General features: G+C 39.8%; 2 protein-coding genes across 2 annotated transcripts in view; both read right to left on the bottom strand.

Moving 5' to 3' along the window:
• LOC125838361 (protein TONNEAU 1a-like) overlaps positions 1-15,084 on the bottom strand; it is a 1,213,107-nt gene that overhangs the window by 1,129,882 nt on the left and 68,141 nt on the right. The gene's annotated exons all lie outside the window — the stretch shown is intronic.
• LOC125838408 (uncharacterized) lies at positions 1,202-1,573 on the bottom strand. The gene has a single exon (XM_049517471.1). It carries the CDS (start codon positions 1,571-1,573, stop codon positions 1,202-1,204), a length of 372 nt encoding a protein of 123 aa, XP_049373428.1.

Raw genomic sequence — 15,084 nt, 5'->3', positions numbered from 1 at the left:
CTTTTTGCATTTTCACAACTTTATTCCGCAACTTTTTCTTTATTTTTCTTTTCTTCTTTTTCATTTTTTTTTTGTATGGAGGGGTTCCATTTTTCTCAAAACATGGGTAAAAGGGGACTTTCTTGCACTCTTTGATTTACCTTCTCTTTTCACCATACCCCCAACTTAGGCTTTTGGCCTAAGTTGGTTATTCAAACAAATCATGAGGATTATAGGTATTGGATCAAGAAAGGTTAACTTTTCATCAAGTTTCTTCCAAGAAAAGGTTAAGGCTCAAAGGATGCTCAAAAGGAGTTCACACACTCACAAGGTAGGACACAAAAGAGGTATAATGTCAAATTGTTTCACACTCTTTAAAGTTTCCTAAGATCATATCAAGCGATTGCATCAATTAGTCAACCGGACCAACGAGGCAAATTCTAGGTGACATCACACATGGTTCACGGTAAGCTCATCACACACGGCATTAACACCAAAGTCAAACAAGACTCCACACTTTTTCTAGTGTGCAAAGTTCATCACAAGAGACTCAATTCGATACTTGGCTAGTCACAATGAGATGCAAAGAATTCACATATAGTCTATGCAACTTCATTTGGCCTCATCGTAGCCGCACATTCACTTTTGTTCAATTATGAGCACTATTCAAGTCATCCGTATTGATGAAAACTGATACTCAAATTTGCAAAAGAACAGCCATATTCAACACAAACAAGAGGTTGCAAAAAAAATTCAGAAGGGTCAAAAATCATTTACATTTAAAACAAGGAGCCACAAGCTCAACCATCCACAAAAATAGTGTAAAAACACAATTATAGCTCAAAAACCCAAATATATAAACAAAACATCAATATTCACAAAAATTCACCCAAAAGGTGGGTCTCACCCCACCACAAATAAAGTCATTTGCCCTCAAATGGAAACAAAAAATATCCAAAAGTTAAAATAAAGAAATACAAAGAGGGAGGTAAAGAGGGGGTCATGTCTACACAGTCGCTCTATCTGTTTGGGCATCAATGCCTGGTGAATCAGTCTGGACTCGGGCATCAGTACCCGGAGTCACCTTAGAAGGAACAATAGTACCAAACCCACTAGAAGCTGCCATAGAAGTCTTGGTCAGTGATGTCTCGATCACCGACTACATGATCGTCTTCTCAAGATCCGGCAAGTCTCCATATATGCTCTCCTCCAGTATCTCTATCTACTCCTCGTCGGTCTCAGCATCCGACTCATCAACTGCTTCCTCATCCCTATTTACATCTCTGGTGGTAGCCGAAGGAATCTCTGAAGTCTCAGGAGCGTCCAAATCATCTGCAGCCTCCAGTAATGAAGTGAAGTCGGTAGACTTTAGATAGTCTACGTCCTTCCTCAAGTTTGCTACCTTGGCTTTAAAAGCTGTAACCTCGGAGGTCTCCCCCTGCCTGCTCTCACAAGCCTTGACTCTCGTGGTGAGAGTGTCAATGGAAGTTTGAAGGGGGGTCAGTGCAGCTAAAATGAAAGCCTCAATCATAAGAGGGACATCTCTCTCAAGTATGGTAGCCCTCACATCAGCTGAATGGGCTAGATACCCCATCTTTAGGATATCACCTGAGTATTCTTGGTCTGCTGGGAGGAAGTGGATGTGCCTGGAGCATGTGAAGAAGAGGTAGGGGCAGTAGTACCTGAAGGCCCAGAGGATGGAGTAGGTAAAGATTCCTCTGCAGGTATAGAATTAACATCAACCTCCGGAGAAGTATCTGTTGGATCTGCTCTCATCCTATCAGCCGTCTCACGAGTATACTCTACCTCAATGCGCCAGATGTCAGCGGAGGAAGATGGGGTAACCTCAATATCTCTCGTATCATCCTGGGACACTCCAGCACGCCGACATAATTCAGTGATCAACACTGGGAATGGAAAGGAGGTCTGTCTCTACTTAGCCCTCATGGCCATCTCCTGTTCAATAAGGAGTCCCATGTCGATACTCCTCCGGGATATGATAGACCCAAGGCATGCTGCCTTAGGATGGCGGAGGACAGACTCGTTCTGGGATGGCATAATGGTGATGTTGATAAAGCTAGACCAAAATCGGGCAGCAACACTCAAATCCCTCATCTCAATAGAGGCTCCCGCCTCGATCCACCTCGAGGTGGTATCGAAAATCAAAGGTGCCAACCATCCCTTCAAATCATCTAAGGACTAAGCAACATGCAATCCATCATAAGGGTGCGTAGAGTTCAGAGCTATACCCAGTATAGTGTTTATGTACTCACTATTGCACCCAACTTCCTTTCCCCGTACTATGACAGACTTCACCGGTCTGAACTCGCTCGCCTTTTTCTTTCTTTTTGAGACCAAGTCACCATAGGCTCTATAGAACTCCCGGACCCATGAAGGAATTTAAGGGCCTCGGGGCCTGGTAAACTGATCAAACCTATGGTAGTGGAGGGTGTCCCTCACAACTGTGTACTTGCCTTCAAGGCCTTCTGTCGAGAGAAACTTCTCCTCTAAGACGGTTTGCAAACCATCACCTTTTAACCGGTTCAGAATCTTGGGAGGAGGAAGACAGGTGGCACAGGAGTCACCGGAGGTGTCGGAGCTGGTACTGAGTCTGCTGATATCAAAACTGGAGGAACTCTAGCTGAGTCAGGGCGAGGTCTGGCTCGGAGCTTAGACCGTCAGGAATGTAGAGGATGGTCATCATCAGGCTCAGATAAAGTTGCCTGGGAACTAGTAGTCACCCTATCAGATATGGGCCTCTTGCCCTTGTCTTTGTCACTTGGCGAAAGCTCTTGTCTGCCCTTCTTTGGAGGATTTGATCCCCTGTCATTTATAGTGATACCGCGTACTCTTTTCTGGGGTGGCATGTCCATATTTGTTTGTACCATATTTGCAAAACATCAGGAAAAAGTTAGAAACAACTCAATCAAATTCATAGAAAAACAATTGCAGACAAACTCAGCGAACTAGTTGGCGGGTCGCCGAATCACTTTGGCGAGATAGATCGGGCTCCCCGAAAGGATTGGCTTTAAAATTTTGGTAAGTCGGCGATGGGAAAGGCCTATTGGCGAATCTCCGACAGCTTTCGGTGAGCAAGGGCTATCCCACTGAAAGTTACAGTGCAAAAAAGGTTCAGAGGTGAAGACAAAAGGCGATCAAGAAGTCTTTTGGCGAGTTGTCGAGTGCCTTCGGCGACCTCATGCTTCTCATAGAAAGTTATAGAGCCCAACAAAACATTAAGCATGAAATTAAAGGCGAGATAGGGAACTTCGGCGAACCGCTGAGTGGTTCGGCGAGCTCGACCCAGCTCGCCAAATGACCTAATGTTCCTACCTTCAACCCAACTTCACGAATTCAACCCCACAACCCCCCGAAAACAAAATCAAAGCATACACTAGTCAAATTAAAGTAAGACCCATAACATCCATTACCTCGGGATACTCAGAGTTCTCCTGGTTTTGCCAAATTTGGCTAATTTATTACTTTTTCCCTTATGAATGACGTCACTCACTATATCATTGGGTAATTTACGTCTTTTGGCAAAAATACGGGCTACTCAGACTTCACCCAACTAACTTAAACAACATGCAAGCACAACCCCATAAATTTTAATTCATTTTAAGGCACAAAATTACGGAAATTCGATAATATAAACATTACGGGAAAGATTAACAATTTAAAACAGGTTTTCAAACATTCTAATCCTATCAGAGAGGCCCAGCACACGACAACAAGATAATATTATGGCAGATGAGTACAACTTCGATAAAAATAAACTTGGGGTTTGGAAAACTAACATTTTATGCTGATTAAATTGATATTGAAATGCTAGGTTGTAACGTATTCCCAATCCCGAGCACAAATCAATAACTAAAATACTTCTAGAAATGCGAAAATATATAAACTAAGGTGTGGGTGTGAGTTTGTGAAGATTTAAAGTGAGGGAAAGTGAAGAGTTTGAAAATTTAAACCTTTGGCCTTATAAAAACCGTCCAGTTCTAGCCCATTTGGCGATATTAGTTGTGCTTGCTGAACCACTCGGCGACACGCCGAGTCGTCACTTACCTCACCAAATTTTACAAGACTTCAGTTATTTAGAGGGTCCAAATGGTGGATTAGATCAGGATCACCGACCAGGTCGGTGATTCGCCCAAGTTGCTCTTAGGCTCGCCGAGTTTTACAGACTCCAATTTAAAATTGTCTTGAGTCCAACGGCGGTCCAAGTCAGGCTCACCAACCTCTTCAGTAATGCGCCGACTGGACTATTGGATCGCCAACTTGCACTTTTTAAACACCTTCCTACACTTTAATCTGCACAATCAACACACCATTATTTCTAAAATAAAAATAAAGCGATAAACAATTGGGTTGCCTCCCAAGAAGCGCCTTGGTTAACGTCGTGGCACAACGCAAGTGAACACTTAAACCTCATTTTTGGGGTTAGCCATAGTATCACTAGGCAACTCCCCTTTTTGTCGAGGGTAGAGATTAGATAGCACATGACCCATAAGGTTCTTAAGCAGCTGGATTGATCTGGAATGAGAGCCAATCATCTGATTTAGCACTTCGACATTCTTTTTCATCTCTTCCAGCACTCTATCATGCTCATTGACCTTTTGGAAAATGATTGAGAGCATTCCTTTGACACGTCTACCATCATCGTCCTTAGGCCTTCTTCGCTCATGAGGAGTGATGTATCTGTCCTTCCTTTTGCATTGGACTTCAATCTCCATTATCTTCTTGGTCAAATCATTTAGCTGATTTATCTATAAAGGAACTGATAAAGTCAAAGAAACCATCATCATATTGCTAGTTTATGAATACAAACTTTTTCAAATGAAGGTAAGAGAAACAATTGAGAGCATATTTGCTCAACTGAGTAAGATCATTGGAGAACTAAAAGCTTCAGGAAAAATATATCCTCCTATAGAACATATACGAAGAGTTCTTCGAGGCTTGCTACCACAATGGCACGCAAAAGTAGTTGTTGTTGAAAGCATGAATTTAAACACCCTAACCTATGATGAGGTGAGGGGAGATTTAATAGCTTTTGAGAAAACTCATCTTAACCAAAAAGTCCAAGAAGAATCCAAAAAGAAAATTGTGGCGTTCAAAGCAAATCAGGAAGACAAAGGAGAAGAAGAACTAGCAGAAGATGAAATTGCCTTAATTACTAGATCTGTGATGGATTCCTTCAGGAAATCTAGAAACAGCAGAAGAGTAAGAAACTTCGGAAAGGTAAAGTATATCAATGATCAATCAAGAAATGATGGAAAACGTTATAAATGTTGAAAGTATGGTCACATAGCCAGTGAATGTCCAGAAGCAAAGAAAACTACTCCAGAGGAAACCAAAAGAACAAAGCACTAAGCAGCTGGAGTGATGAAGACAACTCTGAAAATGAACATGAAGAAATTGGTAACATTTGCTTCATGGCTGTTGGAGAATCAAGCACAGAGGTATGTAATAATTGTAATGATTTAAAAAACTTGTTAGATCGTGCTGTGACAGACATTAATAGAATTTTTTCCGACTTTCAAAATCTTCAAACTGAAAAAAGGAAATTGGAAATTGATAATGTGAACGCTATCAAAGATACTTCATCAAATACTAAGCATCAACGATCGTTCAGTAGTAATATAACCCAACTAGTGAGTTGGGGTCGAGTCCCAAGGGAGTGGTTCGTAATCGAGAATCAATAGGCAAGTAAGAATATGCTTTAGTCAATCATAGCTAAACACATTTACGAATAAAGGCATGATTTAAATTATAGGTGACACAAGTGTCAAATATCAAGGGGGTTTTGTATTATCAACTAAAACAGCAACTAACACGAAAATACGAATATAGCGGGATTCTTGGGATGTGATTGGATTATGGGCTAAGGTAAACAACCGGGTAATTGTAATTAACAGTAAACAACTGCAAATTAGTGAATAAGCTAGACTTTAGTGGGGGTAAACTTTAGCTCGAACAATTTACCCCGAATCAAATTGGTTTCTCTCGAACACCAATAAGCAGCAATGAAGCACAGCCTTCGTCTCGAGCTGAATGTGTGGAATAGGGTTTAGGGTTCACTCTCTTGAGCTAAACCCATGACAACCCACTACCCACAGACCATCGATTTAGTAATTTAGATTTTAAAACCTCTCTCTCGAGCAAGCCAAAACACGAAGTTAAGATTGTATTTGCCACTACAACCCATTAAATTCAACTACAATTACTAAACGAACTCACTTTTCAACAGTAAATAAACTATCAATTAACAATACTGATGCTTATCGTGACCAATGACACTAACCTACGGTACGGTGTCTACGATCATAGATAATATAGTAATCCAACCAAGGGTTGGGGTCGTGTACCAAGGGAGTGTAAGTGAAAATAGTAATTAATTAGAATTTCATTTTAATTAGTCGTAGCTAAAGAGATTTGCGAATAAAAACATTTTAAATTTGGGGGGTGACACGAAAGTGTCAAATATCAAAAGAGGGGTTTTGTCACAGGTAATAAAAACAACAAAAATAACAAGAAAATCAAGTATGGGAAAAGTTCTTGGAGTTTCACCGCAATACAAGTTGAGATAAAAAGTTGAGTACATGCTTTTGATAGGAAATTTGCAAGATAATAGTGACTAGGCTAAGCTTTAGATGGAAATAAGTTCCCTCTCGAGCAACTTACCCCGTTCCAAATGCGTTCCTCTTAGACACCCATCTGCCGCATGAAGGCCAGCCTACGCCTTACCCCACTCACTCTCTCGAGCTGAGTGTTAGGATATGGGACTATGGCTTACCCTCTCGGGCTGAACCTCAGTTGACCCACTCCTTAGGCCATTAGTCTAGCGATCATGGTTTCGCGACCTCCCTCTCAGGTAAGACGAAAATACATAGGTGGCTACAAACCCATTAAATTAAACCACAACCACTAGGTGAAATCACCATTAAAATACATCTAACCTATCAGCAAGCAAGACCCAACAATAATATCTACACATATTTGCTAAATCACACCCCAAGAATGGGGGTTTTTAGCCACACATCAAGGGATAACAAAACACACCTAAAAAGATAGTGAAATCAAATGGGTATAAGAAATTAAACCTTAATTTAAGCAAAGGAAGAACAATAGAGAAGACCCACTTCCAACTTGGGGAACATGAACTCATTTCTTCAAGTCTCCCACAAAACACTCTCCAAACTTGAGAGAAAAATACTAAAACTGATGTTCTAAAAGTGAAAATTAACAATAATTTTTGGGCCCTTAAAATTAATAACTAAGGCTAGTATTTATAGTTTTCAGACTTAGTGTTGCGGCAGACCGTTCGGCGAGGTTAGTCGCGATCGTTGAATGACTCGGCGAATCGCCTTTCTTCTGGTTCATCACCTTTTGTGCTTTGCCTTCAGCATCTTTGTGTTCTAGACCATTGGGCGGTATAGCATTGCTTCGCGAAACTGTTCAGCGAATCGTCGACTGCTCCTTTATCGCCTTTTATATCCACTTCCTTCAGGGCTTCGCATACTGGAACAAAGGGCGGAGTGCTTCCCTTCATAGATTCGCCAAGAGTGATTGGCGAAGCTCAGGTTTCAGTTTTTACGTTCTTTCTAGCCTTTCTGTTCTTTTTTGTGCCTAACTGTCTATGCTTCCGCTAAAACTTCAAATACCTGAAACTTAATAGTTTTCATCAGATATTGAGACAAAATAAGCATTTGAGAACACTATTTCTATTAAAATAAATCCCTAAATGAGTCCAATTTGTGGACTCATCAACACCCCCAACTTAAACTTTTGTTTGTCCTCAATTAAAATTCAAGTTTAACAGTTCAAAAAGGATGTCTAAAATAGTGCTACACAAGACTCAATCATGAATATACATAACAAGACTCAAACTACTCATGCAAAGATCAATTGTGTACTCAAAGATTCAAGTTGTGACACACCATTACCAAAGATTCTCATGCTCACAATACTTGCTACTAATGCAAGTTCAAGCTCAACAACAGTATCAGAATGCCCTCACATAAATATTGATTCCATATTCACACACAGAAGTTAATCAATTTAAGATCAGGAATCAGATGCAACGCTCACACTTAGAAAGAGGAACACAATACATGTTTTTACCCATAGGTTTGCCCTTATTTTCCAATCGATCTTCGATTCGGCTTACTCAAGATCAAAAATGTGGAGTTTTCAACACTTCCTTTTCTTCACCTTCTTCTATCAATTTTTCTTCTAGTGCTTCTAAGTCATCCTATTATTCACTCCATCGATTGCTTGGAAACTCCATTTCTTTTGGACTTTTATTCCACAGTCTTCTTTTTCATTCTTTTCTTTTCTTTTATTTTTCTGTTATTCTCTCTCTTTTTTATATGGAGGGCTTCCATTTTTTCGCAACACCATGAGTTAGAAGAGACTTTTCTTGCACTTCTTGACTTCTCCTTTTCCTTTTCACCACACCCCCAACTTAAGCTTTTGGCTTAAGTTGGCTATTCACTACATCACAAGTCATGAGGATTACAGGTAGTGGTTGAATAAAGAACTAGGTTTTATCAAGTTTTCTTTCAAAGAAGGGTAAGGCTCAAGGGTTGTTCAAAAGAGTTTCACACGCTCACGGGTGGGTCATAAAAGAGGTATATATCAGATTGGCTCACACTCTTTAAAGTTGCCTAAGATCATTTCAAGAGCACACCTTACTAAACCAATCAAACTAACGGGGAAAATTCTAGGTTTATTCATGCATGGTTCAAAGTAAGCTCATCACACAAGGCATCGATACTAAAGCCAAACAAGACTACACATTTTCGCTAGTGTGCAACGATCATCACACGAGAAATCAATTTGATACATGGCTAATCACAATGAGATGCAAAGAGTTCACATATTGCCTATATAACTTCATTTGGTCTCATTGTAGCCGCACATTCATGTTTGTTCGATTGAGAGCATTATTTAAGTCATCGGTATTGATCGAAACTGAGACTTAAATTTGTATGAGAACAGCGGTGGCAAAAATTTTCGAAAAACAAAAAATTTTAAAAAGAGTTAAAATTATTTTGCAATTAAACCAAAAGAAGGCATAAGCTCAAACAATCGCAAAGCAATTTTAAGAACAATTTAAAACAGACAACCCAATTGTACACAAAAACACAAATATCAACACAAAAGGTGTGGGCCTCACCCCACCACAAAAGAAATGTGTTTGTCCTCAAATGCAAGTAACAAAATATTTAGAATCTAGAATAAAGAAAGACAAAGAGGGAGGTAAATAGGGGATCATGTCTAAGTAGTCACTCTATCTATTTGGGCATCAGTGCCCTGAGTATTATCATTCTGACTCTGGTTCTCTGCTACAGCGAGATTAGCCTTAACCATATTATCCAAATCATGAGCTGCTCCAAAGGCATGTACCACATTGATGAACCCTCGGGTCCATGAAGGGACATTAGGGTCAATGGGAATCCTCCTACTATAACTAGCATCCTTGCTCTTGCTCTTTGCTTTGGTCTTGTTCGGCTTTCTGCATCTCTCCAGAAATTTTGTGCTTTTATGTGTCGGGGTGGCACGTCTCTTCCTGCAACTTTGGATTTGGCCATGTCTGCAAAATCTTGAGATAACGTTAGAACGTTTTTGACAAACTAAGTAGAGATATTTAGTTGCAGGTAGATGGTCAGTCTATTCAGCTTATCACCGAATACCTTCGGCAAACCACAGTTAGTTCGTCGAAGGTCACAGTGCAGAAGGGTTAGGGGTGCAGACAAAGGGTGATTAAGATATCATTCAGCGAGTCACCGAGTGCACTTGGCGATCCTGTGCTTCTCGCCGAAAGTTACAGCAGCCACAACAAATAAAGCATGATAATAAGGGCGAGATGAGGCACTTAGGTGAACCGCGGAGTGGTTCGGTGAGCTCGTCATAGCTCGCTGAATGACCCAACGTGCCTACTTTTGACCCAACTTCTCGAAATCAGCCATGCAACCCCCCGAAAACACAATTTAAGCACAAATTGCACAAATTTGATCAAGACCCATAACATACGAATACCACCCATCACGTATTAACCTTACTCGATGCATTAGAAAACAAGGTTTTAACAGTTAAGGCAGTTCAGGCGAGGTTATCGCAGACAAATCGACACATAAAAAATTCAATTCAATCAAGGAGGTTTAGTAGATTTCATCATAGCATTTTCAAATGAGTACAATTTTGACAACACAATCACGGGGTTTGAGAAACTAACCTTTTGCGCTACTCAAATGGTTATTGAAAAGTTAGGAAGCAATGTAATCTAATCCCGCGCACAAATCAACTAACCAAATTACTCCGAAAGTGCAAGTAAAATAAAACTAGAGTGCAGGTGTGAGTTTGTGGAGGTGGAAAAGTGATGGAAGAGAATGAAGTTAGAACATTTTAAACCTTTGACTGAAAGACCGTCCAGTTCTTGTCCATTCGGTGACATTAGTCCTGATCGCCGAACCTACTGGCGATTCGCAGAGTGTTCACTTATCTCGCCGATTTTTACAGGACCTTCAGTCGAGATGAAGATCCAAACGGTGGTCTACATCGGAATCGTCGATATACTCAGCGACTTGCTAATAATTTCGTTGAGTCTGCCGAGTTTTACAGACCCAATCCCAAACTGGGTTGAATCAAACGGTGGAGTGCGTCGGGGTTGCCGAACCAATCGGCGATTCATCGACTGGGCTTTCCATTTGCCAATCTATACTTCTCATTCAACTTCCACACTTTCACTTGCGCAATCAACACACCATTATTTCATCAAAGTAACTTAAAGCAATAAAAAGGGTTTTGGGTTGCCTCCCAAACAGCGCCTTATTTAACGTCGTGGCACGACGCAAGTTCTCACTCAAGTTCCATTAGTGAGGTTGTCCTCATTTTCATGAGGCCACCCACCCCTCTTTTGGCGTTGGGTAGAGAAAAGATAGCATTTGGTCCATTTGGTACACATAGTTACCATTCATGCTCATCTTTCCTGTTTCAATATATAAACAAGCAAAACAAAACTAAAAATTAAGTTAGTAAACTACAGCTAAGAAGAAGAAAAATATTACTAAACTAAAAATATCAGGTAAAACCACTCCCCGGCAGCGGTGCCATTTTAATGCTTATAGTGACCAATGATACTAGCCTACGGTACGAGTGTCTACAATCGTCGATAATATAGTAACCCAACCAAGGGTTGGGTTCGTGTCCCAAGGGAGTGGTAGTGAAAATAGTAGTTAATTAGAATTTCATTCTAATTAGTCGTAGCTAAAGAGATTTGCGAATAAAAACATTGTAAATTTGGGGGGTGACACGAAAGTGTCAAATATCAGATAGGGGGTTTGTCACAAGTAGTAAAAACAACAAAACTAACAAGAAAATCAAGTATAGGGAAAAGTTCTTGGGGTGTGACCGCAATACAAATTGAGATAAATAGTTAGGTACATGCTTTCGATAAGAAATTTGCAAGATAATAGTGGCTAGGCTAAGTTTTAGATGGAAATAAGTTCCCTCTCGGGAAACTTACCCCGTTTCAAATGTGTTCCTCTCGGACAACCATTTGCCGCATGAAGATCAGCCTACACCTTACCCCACTCACTCTCTCGAGCTAAGTGTTTAGGATATGGGACTAGGGCTCACCCTCTCGGGCTGAACCTCATGCCGACCCACTCCTTAGGCCATCAATCTAGCGGTCTTGGTTTAGCGACCTCCCTCTCGGGCAAGCCGAAAACACATGGGTGGCTTTGTATTTGCAACTACAAACCCATAAAATTAAACCACCACTAGGTGAAATCACCATTAAAATACATCTAACCTATCAGCAAGCAAGACCCAACAATAATATCAACACATATTGGCTAAATCACACCCCAAGAATGGGGTTTTTAGCCACACATCAAGGGATAACAAAATACACCTAAAATAATAATGAAATCAAATTGGTATAAGAAATTAAACCTTAATTTAAGCAAAGGAAGAAGAATAGAGAAGACCTACTTCCAACTTGGGGAAGATGAACTCCTTTCTTCAAGTCACCCACAAAACCCTCTCCAAACTTGAGAAAAAAATACTAAAACTGATGTTCTAAAAGTGAAAATTAACAATAATGTTCGGGCCCTTAAAAATAATAACTAAGTCTAGTATTTATAGTTTTCAGATTTAGTGTTGTTGTGGACCGTTCGGCGAGGTTAGTCGCGATCGCCGACTTACTCGGTTCATCTCCCTTCTTCTGGTTCATTGCCTTTTGTGCTTTGCCTTCATCATGTTTGTGTTCTGGTCCATTGGGCAGTGTAGCATTGCTTCGCGAAACTGTTCGACGAAGCGCCGACTGCTCCTTTCATCACCTTTATGATCCACTTCCTTCAGGGCTTCGCATACTAGAACAAAAGGCGGAGTGCTTCCCTTCGGCGATTCACCAAGAGAGATTGGCGAAGCTTAGGCTTCAGTTTTTACGTTCTTTCTAGCCTTTCTGTTCCTTTTTACGCCTAAGTGTCCATGCTTCCGCTAAAACTTCAAATACTTTGAACTTAATAGTTTTCATCAGATATTGAGATAAAATAAGCACTTGAGGACATTATTTCTATTAAAATAAAGCCCTAAATTAAATGAGTCCAATTTGTGAACTTATCAAATACCCAACAGTTAAATCAACCCATAATCATATAATGACACCCCAAGAATTGGTGTTTTAGCTAGACATAGTAAAAATCGTTACCAAGTTGTGTTTCCATCAACTGGGTAGGATTGATATAGTCTTTACAAAGGTCTAAGATGAAGAATCTTCAACACTCACTTCCAATTTCTTAGAAATGGAAATCTTCAAAGCTAAGGAAATATTGTCTCTCTATTCAGTTCTTTTAAACTTCAAAAACTGAATAATAATATGATTCCACACAAAATCAGATTCTAAGCTAAAAATTTAAACAAGTATTTATAGTTGTCAAAAAGTGTGTTGCGGAGGTTCAGTCAGCGCAGTTAGTCAGGATGGCCGATCCAATCGGCGATCCGCCCTTTGGTCATTTTCATCGTCATTTTGCTTTTGCCTTCAGCATCTTCAGGTTCTGTAACTTTGGGCGATATGGCACTGCATCGCAGAACCGTTCGGTAACTCGATGACTGCTCCTTTCTCTCGCCGACTAGATTTTCTCCTTCAGGGCTTGGCACTCTAGAACATTAGGCGAGACCATGGCCGTTCGGCGACTCGCCTAATGGGTCAGGCGATCCTCAGGCCTTCTTTCCTTCATTCTTTCAGCTGCCTTGTTCCTTTTTGCTCAATAGTGTCCATGCTTTGTTCCTCAATCCAAATACCTAAACTTCAAGGATTTACATCAGTTATTGGCACAAAATATGCATTTGAGGACACTAAATCTATTAAAATAAAGCCCTAAATGAGTCCAAATCTTGGATTCATCAGAAATAAAACAGGAAGTTAGTGATGTTGAAAAGGATCTCCTTTATAAGGAAATTCACTAATTAAAAATTGTTGTTGAGAATTCCATTGACAAATGAAACTCTTCCAAAAAATCCTCTAAAATGGTCTCTAGCAACAAAAATTCTTCAAATGGAAATTACTTTAGTTGCAACCAGTCCTATAAGTCGACTGATTCAAGAACTAACAGAATGATTCCATTTCAGAAGAATATACTCCTAAATCTTGCAATTATTGTGGGAAGTCTGGACATGTATCAAATAACTGCTGGTTTCAAAATCACAACTCATCTAGATGGGTTTGGAGACCCAAAAGAACTCCAGATAACCTTAACCTTGAAGGACCCAAAAAGGTTTGGGTACCTAAGAGGAGATAATAATCTTGTTTTGTAGGAACACTGCAAGAAAACAAAAGGAAAATGGTATCTGGATAGCAGATGTTCTAATCACATGACGGGAGATAAAAATTTGTTCAAATCTATTGCTGAATACAAGGAGGAAACATTCGTTTTGGTGATAACTCAAAAGGAACGGTAATTGGTATTGGTACAATTTCTTTTAATGATTCCTGCGATATCTCAAATGTTTATCTAGTGACAGGACTTAAATACAATCTACTGAGTATTAGTCAACTATGTGACTAAAATCTAGAAGTCCATTTTCAAAAAATTGATGCTTGATAAAAGATTCATCTGGAAATAATCTACTTCAAGGAAGCAGAGAAAATAACGTATACATTCTTGACTTTGTAAAAAACAATGGAGAACATATATGTCTATCTTTAATGACTGATGATCCCTGGATTTGGCATAAGAAACTTGGCCATGCAAGCATGAGACTGATAGAAAAGCTAGCTAAAAATGAGCTGGTAATTGGGTTACCTAAGTTGGACTATTCAAAAGATCACATCTGCGACGCATCTCAAATGGGTAAGCAAACAAGAAACTCATTTCCTGGCAAGGATATTGTCTCCACAAACAACCCCCTACAACTCCTACACATGGACTTATTTGGACCTACCAGAACAACCAGCATTGGAGGTAAAAGGTACATGATTATTCTCGTTTTACCTGGGTTATGTTTTTTATCTCACAAGGATGATACTTTAAAAAAATTTAAGCTTTTTTTCTGTGAGAAAGTTCAAAGAGACAAAGGTTATTATATTTCATCTATAAGAAGCGACCATGGGGGAGAATTCGAGAACAACTTGTTTGAAAAGTTCTGTAATGAGAAAGGCTATACTCACAACTTTTCTTCACCTGGATCACCTCAACAAAATGGAGTTGTGGAATGAAAGAACGGGACATTGCAAGATATGGCAAGAACGATGATCATTGAGCACTCTCTTCCACACAAATTTTGGGCAGCTGTAAGTACAGCCTGCCATGTGCTGAATAGATGCTTAATCAGACTCCTTCTGAAAAAGACACCCTATGAATTGTGGAAGGGTAAGAGATCTAACATTGGTTACTTCCATCCATTTGGGTGTAAATGTTTAATTCACAACAATGGCAAGGATAATATTGGTAAGTTTTATGCACGAAGCGATGAGGGTACATTTCTTGGCTACTAAAACTCTAGTAGATCTTATCGAGTTTTTAATAAGCGCACTTTACATATTGAAGAATCTATTCATGTTGTTTTTTGTGATTCTAACAAATCTATTGAGGTAAGAGT

The sequence above is a fragment of the Solanum verrucosum genome, unplaced genomic scaffold, assembly GCF_900185275.1.
Source record: "Solanum verrucosum unplaced genomic scaffold, falcon-dt-bn FXZP01000150.1, whole genome shotgun sequence".
Lineage (NCBI taxonomy): Eukaryota > Viridiplantae > Streptophyta > Magnoliopsida > Solanales > Solanaceae > Solanum > Solanum verrucosum.
Note: the sequence above shows the minus strand (reverse complement) of the source record. Positions and strands in the feature narration are given on the sequence as shown.